Here is a 20,691-nt window from a genome sequence, read left to right on the forward strand (position 1 = left end):
GAGCGAAGTAAATATTGAGGTTGAGAGTTTCGTAGGCCACGGTGTTGGCTGCGACGACCCCACATGAGTCAGGGCTGAGTAACAGAGGCGATCTGTGGGGGGGGAGGTTGGCCGATTATAGCGTTGTTTTACGGGATTCAGATGGATTCACAACTGCCGATGTAGAATGTGCATTGTAGAATGTGAACTTCATTTCATGGTGATTTTAGTCGTGCAAGGGCAACTGGCGAGAACTGTACTCTTATAGGGAAGAAACAAGATATAGCTGAACTAGGTCAAATTCACTATACGACTGTATACTTCTATTCTAATTCAACAAACTGATCCGCCCTGCCGTCAAAGCAAAGATAATAGGCATATACACACTTGCACCCATTTCCTTCAGAACCTTGCAATGATCAACTCTCCGACGAGCAGCAAACTGCACTTCATCAATCTCCCTGCACTCGCCAACAGGTCCAAAAGCGAACCTCTTGTCAGCATCCCACGGCCCATCTCCATTAACAAACTTGATCCATCGCTGTCTCATCTCCTGTCCAACCGTACTAGCAGCAGGATTGAAAGAAAGATCGACACCTTCAAAGAGGAACAGTAAATCAACCGCGTGGTGTGCACGACTAGATGGTTGCCAGGGATTCGGCTGATCAACGACGTATTTATAAACACGCTTGTTGGCAGCCTGCAGTTTATTGGCAACTATTTCAACGGGAAGAGTATAGCGAACATCGTTCACAAGATCCAGAGATCCAAGCTTCGCGGCAGTCGGACGATCAGCCGTGACGTGGTACATCTTGCGAAGCTGAGTCCCCCGTTCTTTGTTGCTGTCAAATGCGGCTGCAATTGTTTCTCCGTCCAGGAGTTCGACACCGTTGCGCCAGATAACGGACTAGATCCTTCATTAGCGAGAATCATATAGCCCAGTGGGTTGGAGTCTACTCACCTCATACTCAGTATCACCGATCATCAACTCATCGACTTGTTCCGGTTTAGTCTCCCAACCGGCCAACTCCGGCTCTTCCTGGATCCACATTGTGTTCACATTACACTCTCGCAATGCTTGAACCAGTATAGGAACAGAGGATTGTCGCAACGAAGGCTGTCCAAGCTCTTGAACCTTTGCTTCAAGCACTTTAATGAGCCCATCTCCCTTTTCCACTGGTAACGGAGAAGAGAGATAAAGGGTGCCGGATGCCAACACTGCCCGTTTCACTGGAGGGCCAGTAATGAGATGAGCGTGAGTATAAACGGCACCAGCACTTTCACCCGACAGGGTGATATTTTCCTTGGAATAATTAGAATCGCGGTTTTGGTAGTTGTGATAAGTATACAACTCACAGGATCACCCCCGAAAGCAGCAATATTCCGTCTCACCCAGTCAATACCAAGACGCTGATCTTTCAGAGCCAGATTCTTCTCTTTGCCGTCTCCAAAACTGAAGATATTCAAACGGTAATTGATAGAAACAAAGATCAGCGGCTTTCCCGCCTTGATTGCGTCTGCGACAACCTTGGTCGGATCGCAGATCTTCGAGGCAGCAGAGCAGAAAGTGACAATCTGAGACCCGCCGTGAATCCAAACTAGCACTGGGAGAGGGCCAGCATCAGATAACTTGGGAGGACATGTGATTTCCAAGTTCAAACATTCAAACTCATTCTCTGGCTCCGGGACAATAGTAAAGTCCTCCGGGATTCGGAGGAGATGGCGAACATCCACATCAGCTTGGGGACATCTCGGTCTAATCAGAGTTAGCAGATAAGTAAATTGTGAGAATGGGTTTATTGCGCACCCAAATTTCGAAGCATCGATAACAGCCCCATTGAAACTATTCACAGGTTCCGCTCTTTCAAACCGTGCCGGAATACTAGCATATTTAATACCGAGAAATTGATGAACAGGCACATTATGATCATCTCGTTGGGTTCCCTTGAATGTGGCATTCAAGCCTTGGTGCTGAATCTCCGGGGTCGTCATGGTGTCGTATATGGAGTTGGTATGGATGTGGCAGTATGGGGATGGGGGAACATACCCATAGATAGGGCTCACGGCTAATGTCGAGTCGACAATTCCCGAGTTCAACGCCCAAAATTGCAGTCAGCAATCGGTCATCATGGGGAATGTGGGGAATGTGGGGTTCGGATGTATAGAAGTGGAAGTGTAGTTAGGTAGGTACTATCGATCGACAGCTTTCTAATATCTCGGTCATGCCGGAGTATCCGAGGTGCATGGATCGGCGGTTGATCACTTGGACTGGTGTCGCGCTAATGCACTTGCTCAGCGGGCTTTCAAGCCTGGTACATAGAGCTTGGCAACTAATCACAATTGACCTTAAAATGTATAATTTCATTTCAGAGGTGAGATATTATTTTATATTAATGGTACGGAAATCTGCATATATATAGTTTGTGTATACAATTTCCCAGCTATGGGGAATCACTCTCGCTGATCGGAGTTTCTTCCGATGGCTTAGGCTTCCGCAAGATCCATCCGCCAAGGAACAAAAGGACTGGAAGCGCCGAGACACCAACAATCAGGCCCATTGCCCAGCCCATAGTCCCCCAACCAGCCTCTTGTCGAATAAAACCAGCGAAGAATGGCCCAATGAGACTTCCAGCCGCAAAGCCCATATTGGAAAGACCAAAAGCCAGAGCCATAGCTCCACCACGGCCAAAGATATCCGGTGTTTCATCTTCCTTCTCTTGCACGGCATAGAAGACTTCCGCCACGATAGGAGGCATAGCAACCGCGAAGCAGAGACCAAGAAGAGCAAGAAGAGCGCACAGCAGAATCTTATGTTGCATGGTGTTATCTATGACGAGACGCAGAAGTGTCATCACGGGAACAGAGGCAAGGAATACTCCTGCTGTAATGTAGCGAGAGGCCCGGGGGAATTTGTCGATGACGTACCCGGTTACAGGGTCCAGGAAGTGTGGTACCATGAGTGGGATGAAGATCAGTCCTTGGCCGGTTTGCTTCCAATCGAATGTCTCTTGCACATATAGTGGGAGAACACTGTCGAAGGAGGTCAGGACAAGGGATATGATGAAGTATCCCCACAGGGAGACGATAAGACGGGGCGATCTAAGTAGAGTGCCAACACGGTGCAGGGCACTTCGTGAAGGAGGCGATTTGGGCATTGTATCGGTATCAGATATGTTGGAGGCTGAAGAGCTTCGAGTTTCTTTGTGCTCTTTCTCGGTTTGCTGTCCATTCGCAGACGAGGGTCTCTGCTCCGGCGCAAGCCATTTGATCGCATGTCGTCGCTCGATCAGAATCACCCGGAGGAAGATATCAACACCAATGAGTCCAAAGGCAAGGCCAAAGACAGCATAGTATCCACCATTTTGGTATAAAACACCACCGAGCAGGGGACCAGCCAATGTCCCAACGCTAATACCCATAGATACATAACCAATAGCCTGGCCCAGATCCTCTTTACCAACAGTATCAACCATCAGCGCAAGACCAACAGACCAAACCACGGCAGCAGCAGCACCCTGAAACAAACGACCAGCAATCCACAGCCCAATATTCGTCCCAACACATAACAAAGCCGTAGCAGCGCCCAGCGCCACCAACCCAATTAACAGTGGCCATCGACGTGACTCGGATCGATCAGCCAGGTAGCCAACAATAGGCGAGAACCCCAACAACGCAGCCGAGTACAGCGCAAGAAGAATAGAAGTCCAGCTTTGGATACTGCCCTCCGACAGCCCCACTCTATCCTGCAAGGCCGTGGGCGTGACAGGGACGATCAGCCCATACATGAAGATATCCGTTGCCGCAGCAAACGAGACAACGAACATGATGAACCATTTTGACGACCGCAGCTCAACGAATCTGGGCCGTGTCGCGCTTTGAGAGGGCCATATGCCCATGGCAGGAAAGATGATTTGTGGCGGAGATTGGTTGCGGATCAGCTTGCCGCCACATTAGAGAAATTTGCAAGGGGCCTTCGGGAATGTCGGAGATTTTATGCAGGAATGTCGAAAGAGGTGGGAGAATTAGGTGCGCGGAGCTTGATTTTATGGGAGAATTGCTTGATTTTGAAATCTCAGATGCGAAATCTTGTTCACGGACGCATTTCATCTCCGATCGGGGTCCGCGGATCCCGAGTGAGAGGCGTGGAGGTCTTGGCATATTGGAAAGAGGCGTGGATATATTGGCAATTTTGTGGCTGGGATTGATTATATGGCCTATTTGATACAATGTATAGTCAAGTGACAAGAGAATTACCATGTCCACGCGGAGCATGGTGAGTATTTCCAACCGAACGGTCCTAATTAGTATCTATACAGCGAGTAACAATCTATAAAAACACAACACCAACACAACACACATGCAACCGAATCACAGACGAGCCTTAGGGGCCTGTTTCTTCAGCATGGCCTTCAGCATCTCCTTGACCTCCCTGCGCAGAATCTTGCCACTGGGACTCTTAGGAATCTGCTCAATGACAATAATACCACCACGCAGCCGCTTGTGATTAGCAACACGCTCATTCAACCAAGCATGAATACCATCAACAACAACCTTTTGCTCACGGTCCTTCGCCCGGCGGTTAAGAACAATGAACCCAACCGGCAACTCAGTGGCGCGCTCGTCGACCCACATTCCAACGACGGCCGCATCCTCCACGTCAGGGTGATCAGTCAGCTTGCCTTCCAATTCACTCGGAATGACCTGCAGACCCTTGTACTTGATCATTTCCTTGATGCGATCGTGGATAGTAACGTAGCCCTCATGATCGATAGTTCCAATATCGCCAGTGCGGAACCATCTCGTTCCATCCTCATCAATATGGAACGCACCCGCAGTGGCCTTTTCATTGTTGTAGTAGCCCATCACGACGTTCGGGCCTCGGCACCAGATCTCCGCAGGCTGCGTTGACCCGTCTGCGTTGGTCGTAGCATCTTGCATGGTGTCCGCGTCCACAAAGCGGAATTCCATGTTCGGCGAGATGTTGCCGACGCCTGTGTGGCGCTTGTCCATGCGGTCATTCGGGAAGGTCGATGCCAAGGGCGACGTCTCGGTTAGGCCCCATGACTGCGTGCAGAAGACCTCTGTCTTGCTGATTTCTTTGAACTTGGCTTCGAGGGCGGTCGATAGTTCGACTGTGAGGGGGGCCGCGGCGGACATGATGCGCCGCACGCTGGTAAGGTCGTACTTGGACACCCGCTCGTCCTTGACTAGCATCAGGGCGATAGGGGGCACCACGGACAGCTCGAAGGGGCGGTACTTCTCGATGCAGCCGAGGAAGACGTCCAGGTCGAACTTGGGCATGACTACGACTGTCGTGCCCCAGATCAGACACTGACAGATGAACAGGTTCAGGCCGTAGATGTGGCTGAAGGGGAGGAAGGCGATGGCAGAGTTGCGCTCGAAGCGCTGGGAGGGGCTTCCAGATTCGAGCATGTGAGCGCGCCATTGTTGCAAGTTGGAGGTCATGTTCTGATGAGTTGTGATGACTCCCTTTGCTGGGCCGGAGGTGCCAGAGGAGAAGCAGACGAAGGTTGGTTGGCGGGCGGCCTCGGATGGGTTGATCGAGATCAGGTCGGCTTCGGCGAAGGTGCTGGCCATGTTTTCGCAGGTGACATCGCCATTAGCAGGTGTGCCATCCAGCAAGACAATTCTCTCGACGGATGTTCCCTTTGCTGCCTTTTTGGCAGTTTCCAGCAATGATGAGTGCACAATGACGAATCGCGCACGGCTGGTGTTGAGCTGGGCGTTCAGCTCGAGTGCGGTCAAGGCTGCGCTGGTTGGTGCGACGATTCCCCTTGAGCCGACGACTGCATGGCAAGCAATGGGGTATTCAATAGTGTTGGGGCTCAGCAGGGCCACCACATCGTTCGGCTTCAGGCCAATGCTCTGGCGAAGGCCATTGGACAGAGAACGCGTGCGCTTGATCACATCGCTGAAGGTATATTGTTTTCCAGAGACTGCGTCGATGTACAATGGACGGTCAAGAGGCGTGTTTAGAGGATTGGAGAAAAGGTAGGACACCAGATCGACAGATTCGATGTTGAGGTCCGGATAGGACGAGCGGTAGACCGTTTTCGGCATTTTGAGAGCTGTGAAGCGAATAAAACAGTGAATAAAAGCTCAATTGAGGTGCTCAAGAGGTAATATAAGTAAACATGAAGCTATCAGGGGGCAAGAAAAATCGGCAGCTGGGTCTGACGATCTATTCCATGACGATCTATGTTCCGTAATTTATATGCGTTTCCATACTCTGATTGGCTAAACTCAATCGGCCTCGGTTAGATCACTTTTCAAGGTTTAAATCACCTCGGCCTCGTCTTTGCCTTGGGTAAAGTTGTTCCAAGGCTATGGTTCGGATATATCTCATATATATGGTTTGGAACTGCCACTTATTTGTCTCTATTTGCCGATTTACATAAACCACTACATGTACAGCTGAACCTCACCGCGCCGTGCTCCACAATTCGCGTGACTGGATCGCGGATCTCAGCGCGCCACGGTTCGTCGATTTCCCGTAGCTATTGGTCACTTGTGAGGTATCATCCACTTGATTTGTCTCTGTTTCCTGTTTCTGGTGTAGACTGCCCCTTCCCCTTTTCTCCTGGACCTGTCCACTACATACCTTGACCCACTTTCTGCCTCGGACTCGGGCACTTTACAAAAACAAATCAATTCTAACATCATATTTCATTTCATTCCTCTGGGTATATCTACCTGTTTCTGCACAACAGCTACCCAATGATATTCCCACGATCTCATCTTAGAACCATCTCGAATTGTAGTATTTACTAGCATACGGACAATAAGGAGAAAGAAATAAAGAAAAACAAACAATATGACCATTTGACAGCGATCCAAAAAAGTCCTAGCCCCGCAAGCAGAGCTTAGACCAGCACTACCTAACCAGGTCAGATCACTCTAAAGTCGTCAATGCGTAATCATAGCATCAGCATGTCGAGAGACTAACTGTTGCAACCATATCTCGACTGGCCCCCGGTCGACTGAGGAGAGGTAGAAGCTCCAGGAAATGGGGACAGTGTGGAGAAGCTTTCAGTCGTTCCATTGGCGTCAGAAGAACCACTCAACGAAGTCCCAGCCAGGCGGCCGCTGATTGAAGAATACACCGACGCCCATTGAGTGTTGGGACGACCGTATGGAGGACTACCGATGGGACTACTCAAGGAGCTCCCTGTCGGACTTCCAAAAGAGCTGACTTGGAACCGTGCTCCCGGCGAATTGCTAGTCGGACTTGCAACGGAATACATGTAATCAGGCGACAGAGAACCAGATCGCGTGGGGCTGCCCACTTGACTCCAACCCAGCGGAGTACCATCATCGCTATCACCACAGCACACAGGACGCCAGTCCATCTCGACCGAAAAATCCCACTCAAAGATCTTCTTCTAGAAAGACTGTCGTCCAACCACCCTAGCCCAGAAGAAATCCTTTTCGTCAAACTCTGTTATGGCAGCGGTTGCCTGGTAGCATTCTTCGTGGAACTTGGACAGGTCCTGCTCGTCCATTGTTGCTATTTTTCTGCAAGAGCCTTCTATGTATCCTGGGGCGTCTTTGGGGTTGGGGCCGTATGCAGCGGAGTATTTTCTTCTGTTGCGAGTTTCCGGTGCCATGAAGTGTGTCCAGCCATGTCTGGTGCTTGCTTCTGTCTCGATGTAGAACCCTATAGTGTAATCGAGAGATTCGCTTGTGAAGACGTTGAAGCGCATGGCTGCAGAAGGCCTTCCAATGTTGTATGTGATAGATAGATTGATTTGTAGATATCCTAGAAATATACGGTAATTATGGATGTTTATATAGCGTATTGGTCTACCGCAATAAACCCAGTGGAGATGGCTGGTCAATAGCAATCTAGAAAGAATGCAGCTACCGTGAGATTGTAGTCAAACAAAGTCTTTGTAAAAGAGTCATGATCGTTCCTTAATGCAGGTCTCAGCTGATGCTTAGTTTGCACAAAGCTATTATAATGACAAATGGTTTGATTATGTAGATTGATAGAATGAAGGACTTGTATTGTAGGAGCTTCCTGTCCCTTGCAGCAAATGTCATGACTTGCAAGGATATAAAGAGACATAGCATGCTCTATGTAATTTAGCTATCACCAAAGGAAAAGAAAGAAAAAAGCCCTTAGACAACAATTCCCTCAAAGCTGCTTAAAGATCCCCTTCTCAAAGGCCAATTTCTCAACATCCTTAAGCCAATGCCCACAGCGATATAGCGGTATATCAGGATACAACCGCTTACCACCAAGTGTAACCTGAGGCCGCGGGGGCGGAACAACCAAACAGCACTCCTCACCAAAGCGATCTAGATCTCCCTCGTTGATCGTGGCTATCTTCTTTTGCGAATCAGGAACATATTCTGGTAATCCCTTTGGGTTGCAGGTTGGTCGGGGTGTGTAGTCCATGCCGTTGAGGATTGTTCCTGTGACGTGGTGCAGCCAGCCGCTGTCGGTGCACGGGTCTGTTTCTATGTAGATTGCTATGTGGTTTCTGACGCCGACAGATTCGGTGGTGAAGACGTTCAAGGACATGTTAAGTCTTTTTCTTAGGCGCTGCGATGTGTGTGTAATAGAGGGGATGAAGAGGTAGGGAGGTTGGAAGTTGCGACTAATAGAACAGGTACGTGTTTCATTGAAACCCGAGCGCGTGGTTGATGGTCACGCGTGAAATATGTCTAAGTGGGCGAAAACATATCCTTGCTATCCTGATATATTTGATAGAGAGATATGAAGAACTTCAAAGAGTCGACGACGTAGGTTTTACCGGCCCCTCCCAAGGGATATTAACAGCAACTAGGTAACATCTGCAAAATTGCAATCCGTTGGCTATATTATTGCCCTTCTCTTAGGTATGGCCTGTCTGACCCTTACAAGCTCCATAGCTATGTTTTGGCAATGCAGTACAATTATGAGGTAACATGTAGTGCAACTTGAGATTACCTTGTACCCTGCAGATGGAGATCTAATCTTGAGGTGTTCAAATAATATGAACAACACAGGGTCTTCTTGATTATTGATGTGTGTCTCATATCTTAGTATCTACTACCAATGTATGCTATGTCTTTTAATAAGAAATCAAACAAGATGTAGAATATATCGAGTAAAATTGCGAGGTGTGCAAAAGTCAGAACGCCTTCAGGAATTTTGCCATGTATGCAAGATTTTCGTAAAAGTGATTTCCAATGTCTCACGTTTTGGTAGGGGTTACCAGCGGCTATTCAAGATTGAAAGTTCATGTTGTAGCCACCGGTCTTGGGATCCTGAACGAAGTTGAAGTTATCGGTAGACAAGCCAAATGGCTTCAAGATACCATTTCCGAGCTGTAAGAAGTCAGCATTTATCTTTAATTCTAGCAGAAGAGCCATGAGAATTAATAAACTCACATCCTTCAGCTTCCCCATCATATCGCCCATCTCCTTCTCCCGCGCCTGGTTGATCCGCTCAGGCAATTCTCGCAGGGCCCGCTGTACGATCCGCTTGTCATCTGCAGGAAGATTTTCCATCCCAGAAAGAGTCTGATAGTCTTCTGCAGCTCCTTGCAAGCTGCCCCAACCACCGATTTGAGATTTCGCCTTCGCGCGTCTCATGAGTGACTTGGCACGGATCCGCATCACATTACTTCTCTGCTCGTCCTGATCTTTCAACCGTTGTAGTTCCTTCTCCTCGGCTTCTTCGTCGTCTCCCGATATTTCCACCACGCCATCTGTGTCCTTGTCGGAATCCGAGGCTGTCTTTCCCTTCGAGTCGTCATCCTTGACCTGTGAAGTCGGTGGGATAACCTTGTCTAGGCGCTCAATAGAAACGGTCGCGGAGTCTACCGCAGCTTTCCATTCCTCCAATTTCAAGTAACAGGCGGCGATGTTACTGTGCAGCACGGCGACATCGTAGTCAAGGTAACTCGGGCATGAAGCGAGCGCTCGGTCATAGCAGGAGATCGCCTGGTCATAGCTTTTCGCGAGAAATAGCTGATTCGCTTCTGTTTTGATCTCCTGGGATTCCTTCAGGAGTTGCTGTTGTGAAGATTGCAGTTAGCATGTAACTCCGGTCTTGACGGACAATCACCGGACTTACGGCTTCCTCCTCAGCGGGGAAGTGGGCATCGTGGAAGACATCTTCGTCGCCACTATCATCGGCATCGACTGGGTCACTGCGCTCGGGCGCATTGGGATCAGGCATGATGTGAGGAAGTGTTGAGGGCCACACCGGTTGCTGCCAAGGGCCAATCACGGGACTGATAACGATTCCCCGCGCTTATCGGCCTGTCAACATCCCACTCGAACAGCTCTGAAGTCCTGAACATATACATAGCAATGGCTTCCAATGAGTGAGTGATCTCCTGTGTGAAATTGCGACTTCAGTTGACGATGAAGTAGCCTTCCCCGCATCCGAGCATGTCTCTTTGACATGGATGGCCTGTTGATTGACTCAGAGGACCTGTACACCGTGATCACGAATGAGATCCTGCAGAAGTATGGCAGGCCATTGCTGCCCTGGTCAGTCAAGGCCCAGATGCAGGGTCGTCCTGCACCCGAGGTCTGCCTACCCCATCTACCCATATAGACATACATCTAACATCAGCCGCAGGCCAGCAAGATCTTCCACGACTTCGCCCAGCTCTCCATCTCAGAAGAGCAGCTGAACGAAGAGCGCTCCGCCCTCCAGCGGAAATACTTCCCCAAGTCTCAGCCCCTGCCGGGTGTACGCACCCTCCTCTCAAATTTGGCGTCGACAAAGTCAACCGATGACCCCGTGTACATCGCCCTGGCCACATCATCCCACAGGGGCAATTACAAACTGAAAACCGACCACCAGACAGAGCTATTCTCCGTCTTCCCGGAAGCGAACAAGGTGCTCGGCGATGACCCACGCATCGGCAAGGGTCGCGGCAAGCCCCTGCCTGATATCTACCTGCTCGCGCTGGAGACAATTAATGAGGAGTTGCGTAGTCAGGGTAAGACGGAGATTAAGCCGGAGGAGTGTCTTGTCTTTGAAGATGCTGTTCCTGGTGTTGAGGCTGGTCGTCGGGCTGGTATGCAGGTTGTTTGGTGCCCGCACCCTGGTCTTCTGGGGGCGTTTAAGGGTCGGGAGGAAGAGGTTCTTGCTGGTGCGACAGGTTCGCATAAGGAGGAGGAGAAGGGTGATGCTGAGAAGGAGGCTGAGCAGCTTCAGGCGTGGCGTTTGCAGGGTGCTGGTAAGCCTGGCACTATTGGGGACGGGTTTGGTCAGTTGTACTCGACGCTGGAGGACTTCCCGTATGAGAAGTATGGGATTCGGATTCCTTGAGTATTGTTTTATAGAGAGAATTGGTTTAGATGTAAAAATCCAGACTATTTAGATTCTATTGATTCACTGGCTAGATTTAGCTTGAAGCATGCTCTCATAGCTTAATGGCAACGTTCAGTTCAATCTCACGTTGCTGCGTAATAGAAATGTTTAGAAGCCTTCAACGGATCTTCAGAGGAGCCCGGCTCCATATTCAGAAACCTCCGTACCTATTCCGACTAGCTGGATGCTATGGCCTCACGACTTTCGTCTTGATGACTAGATTCTCTCTCAGAGTACTCCCTGTCATCCAACTCATGATCGACGTCAGACTCTGAGTTTAGGAATGGCATAGACCAAACCTTGAGGCTATTATCAACGTTCCGAGCATTCGTCACCGGACTATCCTCGTCAGCAGAGCAATAATCGTGATCATAATGTCGTTGCCCAGAGCATGTCGCAACAACATTGCCCATAGGGTGAAGAACGGTGCTGGTCACAGCATCTATCAAAAATCAGCACTGCACACCAACTTCAAAGGAGTGAGAACGACTAACCCTCATGTACCCTGAACTGCCAATCAGGATCCTTTCCCCCAGCCGAGAAAATAGGATCCCTCCAAACCCTCATAAACCCATCTGTCCCCCCAGCCCAGACTTCATGAGAACCATCGGGACCAGAGGGGACAACATCAATCCTCATGCGCTGATTAGTGAAAGCCTTCCGTCCGCGCAGGTGACCAAGCATCTGGCCAAGGACACGAATATCATAAACCAGCACACCGTCACTCTTGCGCTCAGCGATATATAGATACCTGCCACAAGGACTCCAAACAAGCTGGGTGACGCCTCGACCACCGATATCGCGATTCGCTTCTGTTTTGGCAATGCTGAACGTCCCCAATGATTCCCCAGAGCCATTCGAGCTGTAAAGCCCAATGTTTCTGGTAAATGTGCCAGCAGCGAGAACTCCATCTCCACTGGGATTGACTGCCAGCGCTGACACAATGCCCTTCATACCGATGCCGCCGCCGACGATTTGCTTGCGCTTACTGGGGATTGTTGGGATTGATGAAATAGGGCCTTCGTTGCCTGATCTCGATATGTCGAAGAGGGAGATGAGACTGTCTGAGCCTGTGAGGAAGTGTGTTCCGCCTAGGACAGACGGGTATATCATTGAGTGTGGGGTTATGTAGGCCTCTGTCATTGGGTTTACCAATGAATAGCTTGCCATGTTTGTTGGAGCTAGGGCTGATGAGAGGCGGATTGGGTGGTCTCGGACTGAAGATAGAAATAGAGTTGTTGATGGATCCGAGAGGTTGTAAAATGGGTAGATAGCTGTTGAGTAGGTTGGTTCTGCTGATGGTAGAGTTGAATATGGTGATAATTGGTGGACTTGTTTGTTCTCTAGTAGATCTGGTGGCCTATTGCAGTGTCAGATGAATAGTTAAAAGTGGGATGGTATGTGAACCGACAGAATGTATGTTCTGATACAGTGATCTGCTGAGTCTGTCAACAGAGTTGTGCCATCTGGAGTCCTGTTTTGAATTGAGCACTACTCCTGATATATAGAATGTAGGATAGCTGGGTACTAACCATTCTGCGCTCTTGTAGAAGTTGCAAGCAGGATCCAGACTAGCTGCCTTGTAATCATCTTCAGGTTCGCTTTTGATTGAGGCAGAGATACTGCGCAAAAACGGCGGCGAAGAGTTTGGGAACGGCCCTGTTTCAAGTTGGGGCTCCGTCGATGCTACGCAGACTGGCGTCCACGGTTTGGAATCATCGTTGATCATGGCGAGAAGCCTTTTGAAAACCAATACAGCCCCGGGTAAATGTCCTCAATGGCTTGTTGAGAGACTCAAGCTCAATGATACATGTACATTGTTTCTTTTGGTCTCAGGCACGAGATACCAGAGCAAGTACGTTAAGCCTGGTTTAGATGTCGGCACCGCAACTTCTTATAATTCTGGGGTCATAGCCAAGCTATTTATCGCATGTCAATAGCAGAAACAACCAGAATGCAGTCTCTCACATAAACTGTTCATTGATGTCGAAGTGACTTATATACCCGGACCGGAGAAACCATGTGCCGAGAAGCTTCCCGCAAATCGCAATAATTGCGACGCAAAGTATTGACAGCTATTGTCTATTGCCTATTGTCACCCATTCAGGATGTTTGCTCCAAAGACATCCGCGCCTGCCACAGGTGGCCTGTCTATAAGTACCGGCGGCACCAATTCTTTATTGTTAGTGCTCCCACATTTCTTTCTCTGTCTGTATGCTGGGGAACGTACCAGACTGGATGCCAACCCCTTGCTCTGATTCATTCGATCGATTGTCATTCCATCTCTTCCAGCGACCAGTCGCGTCTCCCAGCTCTCTACAGCGGAGCCATTTTGATCTCACCGAGAAAAAAGCTAACCGCAAACTCCTCAGCGGCAATACACAAAGCACAACCACGCCTGCTGCAGGCGCAACAAATACGACCGGCGGTCTTTTCGGAAACACCTCGACGCAACCCAAACCTGCAGGCAGCATGTTCGGAGCTGCGGCCTCTCAACCAGCACAAAACGCCGGTGCCCCTGCCACGAGCGGGGGCCTTTTCGGCAACACAACAACCACACAGCCCCAGACAGGCAGTTTGTTTGGCGGAACACTTGGGGCGGGCGCTGGCGCTGGCACCAACACTACTCAGAGCGGAACTGGCTCCAGTTTTCTCGGCAGCAGCATCACTGCTGGTGGTAACGCGAATTCCACAATGCAGGCCGGCAAGTCACCGTTCGGTGGACTCGGTGGTGGACTCGGTGGTGGTTCTTCTACGCAAACTGGAACCTCGGCATTTGGTGGGCTTGGTGGTGGGCTTGGTGGTGGTCTCGGCGGCGGACTTGGTGGTTCAACATTGTAAGTGGAAGATTTGGATGATCTGCTCGGCTCATTCTAACGAGGTCCAGCGGTGGTGTCCAAAACAACCAACAGCAAACTCAAAAACCTAGTCTCTCGGTCTTCAACACTGGCACGACACAGGGAACACAGCCCTTACAGCAAAACAACAACAACTCGGTTGTCCAGGGTGTCAAGGTCGACCTTACCAACCTGCTACCCACTACGAAGTTCGAGAGCTGCGCTGATGAGATTCGCTCTGAGATCGAGGCGATCGACAACCACATTCTCACTCAGATGAAGTACTGTAACGAGGTCTCAGACCTGCTCCCTACGATCGAAAACCAGGGTTCTATCATTCCCAATGATGTCGAATTTGTGCAAGGAAAATTAGAAACGATGCAGAACGCACTCGAAAATGACGCTCGCGACATTGACGGGCTCCGCACTCTTGTTTCTCGCGATGCAGCCGAGGCGCAGGTTGCATTCCGGGCTATTGACACACTGAAGCTGCCCCTGCAGTACCAGTCGAACGGCGGTGGATGGTGGTCTGTGCAGGACCAAAAGGCCCCCGAGATGCGCTCGACTCGTAAGAACACCCTCGCCCTTCCCGATGATGTGGAGGGAGACCCGTCCGCAACTACTGTCAACGGCGTCCCCGTCAACCTGGTCGACTACTTCTCACACCGCTCCGATGAAATGGGAGCTGTGCTGACCCGATACACCGGCAACCTTAAGGAGATTGAGGACCACCTTCACGGTCTCGAGGCCACCCTCAACCGCCAGATCAACGACTTTGTGAGCTCCAAGTCTCGCGACGGACCTTCCACTGCGCCCAAGTCCACAGTGAATGAACTTGCCGCGGTCCTCGGGGATGTCGAGGCCGGCATCATGGGCGTCGCAGGCCGTCTCAGTACAGTTTCGGAACAGGTCCAGGACATTTCAATGGGGACCACTCTCGGAGATGGCCGACTCAACCTGGGATGATTGAAGCATAGCGTTTGATTTGTACACTAATGGCAGCTGGTTATCAGCATGGGAAACATGACAATCTTGACATCTGAAACAGTATCTAGAGTAAGCCGGAGTCCGAGAATACTCCGAGTCCCTTAACGATCTCCGGTAGGCTGCATAACCAGCATACAGGATCTGATAAATTTCATAGACTGGCCGAGATCATTCCAGTCAAATGCTTCTCCCCTATAGTTAGCTATGTAATCGAAGATCTACCTGGAGCCGGGGGCGGTGGAGGTGGATGACCAACGCAAGAGTGGCGGGTTCTTGCGTGATCGCCTCCTTAGCGCGGCCTTCGAACTGCTAATCTCAACCTCCCCTGTTGAGCTCCATTGTCCACGCGTCCAGCATCATACCGCTTTATTTAGACTCATATATGGAACAGCGGTGAAAGATGCACTAGATGTCTACTTGCCATTCTGCAATCCCCGATTTGAGGGTGATGGCAAATCTTGCCTTCAACGTCAGCGAAATGGCGTGATCACCCTGGATTCCGGGGAAGTTGCGGGTCTGTCGTCACCCGCAAACTGAAGGATTTCGTGATTCCGTGGGACTCCCATTTGCCTTTGGGTGATTGTGTAGCAGAATGGCGCAATTGCTTGACTCATAAGCAGTGGCATCGGTATCTTGGATCTATATAAACCGTTGCTGCTCTTCTTCTTGGAACCATTCAAACCTTGTTTTATACTCCATCGTATACTTCTATACATCTATACATTGCGTTCTTTGGTATCTGCATTGCTCAATTTCAAAATGGCGCCATCTCTGGTAGAGCCCGTTGTTACCCCGGCTACACACTTCACCGTGACTGCACCCAAGAAGGACCTCGCTGGGGACAACAAGTTTGGCTACCAGCCCGGCCGAACACCAGTCACTAAACACGACAACTATACATACGAAGACTTCCTACCCACATTCCCAGACATCCATTGGCCCGCTCTAGAGGAAACACCCTACGAAGACAAGGGTCTCCGAGGAGACCCCAAATTCCGCAACCTCCTCCGAGACGCAACAGGAGTCTTCGACCACAACCCCAAAATCGGCACGGAGATCCAAGGTGTGGACCTCTCAACACTAGACGACGCCCAACGAGACGACCTGGCCCGCCTAATCGCCTACAGAGGCGTCGTCTTCTTCCGGAACCAAAAGAACTTCGACATAAACGCCCAGCGCGATCTAGGCCGCTACCTGGGAAAACTGCACAAGCACGCCACAACCGCCGTGCCACGCAAACCAGGCCTGGAAGACGTGCACGTCGTCTACACAGGCGACAACTCAGGCGACAACCGCGCCCTCTTCACGCCTAGCTTCCTCTGGCACTCAGACGTCACTTACGAACTCCAACCGCCATCCTATACATCCCTTAAACTCCTTACCGGCCCACCACGTGGTGGAGGCGGCGATACACTCTGGTCAAGCCAATACGCAGCCTACGACGTCCTCTCCAGCCACATGCAAACATACCTCAAGGGCCTGACAGCCCTACACTCAGCAAACATGCAAGCGAATGACTCCAAGGCCCTCGGTCGCCCTGTCCGTCGGGATCCAGTGACAACAGAACATCCTCTCATCCGCACGAACCCTGTCACAGGCTGGAATGGACTGTTCTTTAACCCCGGTTTCGTGACCAAGATCATTGGCATCCCGACTGCAGAGAGTGATGCGATTATCCGCTACTTGACCGATGTCATTGCCACGACGCAGGAAATGCATGCCCGCTTCTCGTGGGGCGAGGATGATGTTGCGCTTTGGGATAATCGGTCCACGAATCATAGTGCTTCTTACGGCTTCACACCTCATCGTCGCCATGCTGTCCGTGTTGCTTGTCATGCTGAGCGGCCTGTTCTGGAGGCTGGGGGGAAGTCTCAGGAGGAGGAGTTGAGTGCACTTTATGGACTGCCTGCTGTTAATAAGGATGGGTCGAGACAGTCGAATTATAATGATTAATGTGAGTTGCTGGTGTTGGTGTTCTATATGGATTGGTCTTAGCGGGTTGCTTGTTTTAGCGAAATTTTTTTACTTTGTTCATTTTGTTGCTTGTGGATTGTGCATAAAGAAGTAGGCTAAAAGAAATGAGAATGTTTGTATGCTCTCTTTGGAGACTTTCTCTGCGTCATTGTCACCTATAAGTATCCCATCCTGTTCCCTTCCTTTCATACCCCTGCTATCTCTATACCCATCACCTTGGATTCTAGTAGAGATATAGTTCTATGGTCATCCGGGAGTGTACGCGTCATACTTTCACGTCCAGTGTTCCAATGTAATCTTAATATCTTGTTCCTCTCGTCCATAGAGAGATTGTGAGCCCTTCACTGTTGGGCCCAAAATAGGGAAATCAGCCATATCGACGCTATCGGAAATTACAGGTGTCATGCGTGAATTGCTCCTGCGAGGCAATTTTCTGACATGGAAATCATTTGTCAAGACGTCACTTTCAAAGCTCATTGGGCTATTATTTGCACTCAATCAAGCTATTTCAACAGCGCATTCTGTTATGGTTTCAAGGTATAAGCGGAGGAAGCTCGACTATCTATCTCGGTTGCTGATATTCCTAGGAATCCATCGAGCAATCCATCAGCCTGACGGAGGATACACTAGCAACTTTCGAACGCGTTTTGTCCTTCCTCTACCCTAGAGATTACAACGATAATAGACATAGAGTTCCATCCCCCTCTTACAAGCCTCGTTCCTTTCATTGATGATTCGACTCAAACAGTCCCGAGGATAGGTCGAACGATGTAGAAACTTCAAAGGCAGTTGCCCTAAATAATATCCGGGTTTTCGTCGCGGCCGATAAATTCGGAATCAACCCATTGAAGTCGCTAGCTACAGAGAAGTTCTCCCGATGGGCGACTGCAAATTGGAACTCGTCCATATTTCCTGAAACTGTTGAAGAAGCCATGACGCTCATCCCTTCCCATGAGACTAGGCTTCAGGAGGTCATTGCGGGGATTATTTCGGCGCATATCTTCGAATTTATCGACGAACCGGCTATCTTTCATGTGTTGAGTTCTTTCAGATGCCTTGGATCACTAGTCATCGTAGGATTAGTCCGAGATGGGCGGGTCAAACCACTCAACGTGACGTTCTTCAGGGACTTGCTCAAAAATTAAACTCACGCCGTCAATGTCGACATTGTTCAAGGGAATTGAATGTGAGAATGGAAAATGGAGAGTATGGAGCTGGATTCTCCGTTGCGCTGCTTGTCATACACGACATTCCTGACCACACTTAATTCCAAGGAAGACTCGATTGTGAATATGCGTGTTTTATTGCAACACTCCTGCCTCAGCATTGCGTGCAACGCGACCAGAGGATTGAAACTGTTGAAAGAAGTGAAGGCTTGTGAGGTCATGTCAGATACACACGAACTGTATGACAAGGAGACTGTGGCACTGTTAATGGACACATTGTACGAAGATGGACTTGAATCTTCAAACGTCGTGTCCTCCAGTTCGGCGACACTGCGAGAATGTCTAGCTCACATAGCACGAACGGCGCTGCAAAGCAGAACCGTCTTCGGTGGATTTTCCTCTCCAATTGTCTAGTCAGTGAATATGAGAGTGTCAATTCTATCTACACCTCCATCAGAGAGGCCAAATCCTCAATTCATCATCCCTCGTATCGTGCGTCTCTCTGGCATGGAAGAAAGATGTCTTCTCCTTTCCATGGCAAAGAGGGACTATTTCAATGCCCCAGGAAAGTGTCTTTCTCGCAAATTTGTACTCCTCGCATGCACATCAACCCTTCATTTGCTCAAAAGGCGACCTTTCAATCCACCTAAATCTGGTAACACAGCACTGAACACGACCACTTGCAGCCTTAGATCTGAACCGCCTGGTTTAACCGGTGGATCTCGTTCAGGCTCAAATACAGAGGGGGATACGAGAGACAGTCTCAATCCTATCCATTGTTCGCCATCGTTTGTTGTATCTAGTTTGTCGGTGCCTTCTCTCTTTCCAACTAAGCAGCTGGAGCATACCTTGACTGTCATAGCCTTTAACGCACCACCCGTTCTCTTCATCTCTGGCGCTTTGCACAGAAATGATGAACTGTGGCTGTTTCTCATGGATTTAGAATTCTGGCAACCCGGCCCACCCAAGCTGATAATGAGGAACTATGAATCACCCCTCGTGGTATCTGGCCCAGGCGGTCCAGTCGATGTTCCTTTTGATGAAGATATCATAACAGCACCAAACCCCAGTCCAGGCCCGCAGCCCTTTGAACTGGCGTCCCTGCGAGATTTCTGCGATTCATTGGAGGGTTGTATTTATATCAAGCTGGGGTGGGATCATACAGACACACACTCATGTTACCTTCGAGGACCGACATTCATAGTCAGATCCGAGTTCTAATTATATCAATATATGGTATCACATGTCACGGCGATAGCAACGAAGAGAGTCGAGAGGAGATGATCATGTCTGCAATTACCGACAACCCAAAGGGAAAGCCGCAGTTTAAATTTAAAAGTACATTGGGACATAGACATGCAAGACCCAAGGCCAATCCAGCGCTTCAAAAACTCATGTATGCAAAGTAGGAAAAAGGACACCAGAACCAAGATACAAGACCAGATGATACATGATATACCAGATAACATCAAATGTCACATGTCACATATCACCCAAATCTGCATCACGGCTTCCAAGTTGTTATTAGATCTTTTTTTGTAGGTTTTGGAATGGTCGAACTCGTGCCGTCGCGTCTTGGTATAATACACGCCGAGTCATGATGCAACATCCACACCCGCATTTTACAGCGGCGTGGATGATCAATCACAAGCTCGACAGATGGGAAATTGAGTGGCACGAGTGAGATATCGAGTCAATAGATTCTTGAGTAGACCGTTTACTCGCGGATCTTGGCCAGGATGCTAGAAACGATGTCAGCGAAACCCAAGGAAAACCAATTGCCTATGCAATTGAACTAAGGTGGGGAATGGAAACGTACTCGTGGTCCCGGAAGAGAGTGTACTCCTCCTCACCAACCTTGATGGCATTGCCACCGAACTGAGGAATGAGGACCTTGTCACCGGCAGCGACACCCATGGGGAGACGCTTGCCATCCTTGTCGAGGAGACCGGGGCCAACAGCGAGGACCTGGGCCTCGTTCTGCTCCTTGACGGCGGCCTCGGGGAGGAAGATGCCGGAGGCGGTCTTGGCCTCGGGCTTGATGCGCTGGACCAGGACGCGGTCCAGGAGGGGGGCGAGGCTCTTGATGTTGCGGAGGACAGACTGGATAGATGAGTTAGTATATTAGATCATTTTAGCGAATGAGTGGTTGATGTGGTAGAGCGCATTGCGCATGCGCGTGATGAAAGTCGGGTGTTTCGGGCTTGGGGAGAAAAGTTCGGCGTGGAGAACTGGCAGCGCAGCTTGCTCGGTTTGGTTCGCTGGGTGTTTGGGGGAGAGTCGATGGATTGTAGAGGTGATTTGGGATGTTGGACGTACCATTGTGAAGGATGATTGGATTCCTGAAGAGATCGGAGTTGAGGCGTGGGATGGAGAAGGGAAGAGGATGGAACTGGTCCGGGGAGAG

General features: G+C 49.8%; 10 protein-coding genes across 10 annotated transcripts; 3 read left to right on the forward strand and 7 right to left on the reverse strand.

Annotated features, from left to right (window-relative positions):
* Positions 1-302: 302 nt before the first annotated feature.
* Positions 303-1,971, reverse strand: PENARI_c004G07017 (uncharacterized protein; the record flags this gene model as incomplete). The annotated part of the gene is made up of 5 exons (XM_022629222.1): positions 303-307; positions 367-886; positions 941-1,282; positions 1,336-1,735; positions 1,787-1,971. 5 exons carry the CDS (start codon positions 1,969-1,971, stop codon positions 303-305), a joined length of 1,452 nt encoding a protein of 483 aa, XP_022490852.1.
* A 449-nt stretch (positions 1,972-2,420) lies between these two features.
* On the reverse strand, positions 2,421-3,803 carry PENARI_c004G02447 (MFS transporter; the record flags this gene model as incomplete). The annotated part of the gene is made up of 1 exon (XM_022628983.1): positions 2,421-3,803. One exon carries the CDS (start codon positions 3,801-3,803, stop codon positions 2,421-2,423), a length of 1,383 nt encoding a protein of 460 aa, XP_022491047.1.
* A 544-nt stretch (positions 3,804-4,347) lies between these two features.
* Positions 4,348-6,060, reverse strand: PENARI_c004G11865 (acyl--CoA ligase; the record flags this gene model as incomplete). Its single annotated transcript, XM_022629477.1, has 1 exon — positions 4,348-6,060. The coding sequence occupies one exon, from the start codon at positions 6,058-6,060 to the stop codon at positions 4,348-4,350; it is 1,713 nt and encodes a 570-aa protein (XP_022490752.1).
* An 832-nt stretch (positions 6,061-6,892) lies between these two features.
* On the reverse strand, positions 6,893-7,703 carry PENARI_c004G03422 (uncharacterized protein; the record flags this gene model as incomplete). Its single annotated transcript, XM_022629031.1, has 3 exons — positions 6,893-6,897; positions 6,947-7,382; positions 7,407-7,703. The coding sequence occupies 3 exons, from the start codon at positions 7,701-7,703 to the stop codon at positions 6,893-6,895; spliced, it is 738 nt and encodes a 245-aa protein (XP_022490783.1).
* Positions 7,704-8,137: 434 nt separating this feature from the next.
* Positions 8,138-8,527, reverse strand: PENARI_c004G10419 (uncharacterized protein; the record flags this gene model as incomplete). Its single annotated transcript, XM_022629397.1, has 1 exon — positions 8,138-8,527. The coding sequence occupies one exon, from the start codon at positions 8,525-8,527 to the stop codon at positions 8,138-8,140; it is 390 nt and encodes a 129-aa protein (XP_022491147.1).
* A 686-nt stretch (positions 8,528-9,213) lies between these two features.
* Positions 9,214-10,171, reverse strand: PENARI_c004G01668 (uncharacterized protein; the record flags this gene model as incomplete). Its single annotated transcript, XM_022628950.1, has 3 exons — positions 9,214-9,315; positions 9,379-10,005; positions 10,067-10,171. The coding sequence occupies 3 exons, from the start codon at positions 10,169-10,171 to the stop codon at positions 9,214-9,216; spliced, it is 834 nt and encodes a 277-aa protein (XP_022490834.1).
* A 134-nt stretch (positions 10,172-10,305) lies between these two features.
* On the forward strand, positions 10,306-11,278 carry PENARI_c004G02736 (haloacid dehalogenase superfamily protein; the record flags this gene model as incomplete). The annotated part of the gene is made up of 3 exons (XM_022628999.1): positions 10,306-10,319; positions 10,369-10,528; positions 10,580-11,278. The coding sequence occupies 3 exons, from the start codon at positions 10,306-10,308 to the stop codon at positions 11,276-11,278; spliced, it is 873 nt and encodes a 290-aa protein (XP_022491252.1).
* A 150-nt stretch (positions 11,279-11,428) lies between these two features.
* PENARI_c004G09108 (uncharacterized protein) lies at positions 11,429-13,049 on the reverse strand (the record flags this gene model as incomplete). The annotated part of the gene is made up of 4 exons (XM_022629326.1): positions 11,429-11,436; positions 11,520-11,762; positions 11,815-12,680; positions 12,853-13,049. 4 exons carry the CDS (start codon positions 13,047-13,049, stop codon positions 11,429-11,431), a joined length of 1,314 nt encoding a protein of 437 aa, XP_022490932.1.
* A 379-nt stretch (positions 13,050-13,428) lies between these two features.
* PENARI_c004G01579 (nucleoporin FG repeat-containing protein) lies at positions 13,429-15,123 on the forward strand (the record flags this gene model as incomplete). Its single annotated transcript, XM_022628945.1, has 3 exons — positions 13,429-13,502; positions 13,693-14,157; positions 14,208-15,123. 3 exons carry the CDS (start codon positions 13,429-13,431, stop codon positions 15,121-15,123), a joined length of 1,455 nt encoding a protein of 484 aa, XP_022490771.1.
* A 780-nt stretch (positions 15,124-15,903) lies between these two features.
* PENARI_c004G06411 (TauD/TfdA dioxygenase family protein) lies at positions 15,904-17,097 on the forward strand (the record flags this gene model as incomplete). Its single annotated transcript, XM_022629191.1, has 1 exon — positions 15,904-17,097. One exon carries the CDS (start codon positions 15,904-15,906, stop codon positions 17,095-17,097), a length of 1,194 nt encoding a protein of 397 aa, XP_022490777.1.
* Between the last annotated feature and the right edge of the window lie 3,594 nt (positions 17,098-20,691).

Source organism: Penicillium arizonense (genome assembly GCF_001773325.1).
Source record: "Penicillium arizonense strain CBS 141311 chromosome Unknown PENARI_contig004, whole genome shotgun sequence".
In the NCBI taxonomy this organism is placed as follows: domain Eukaryota; kingdom Fungi; phylum Ascomycota; class Eurotiomycetes; order Eurotiales; family Aspergillaceae; genus Penicillium; species Penicillium arizonense.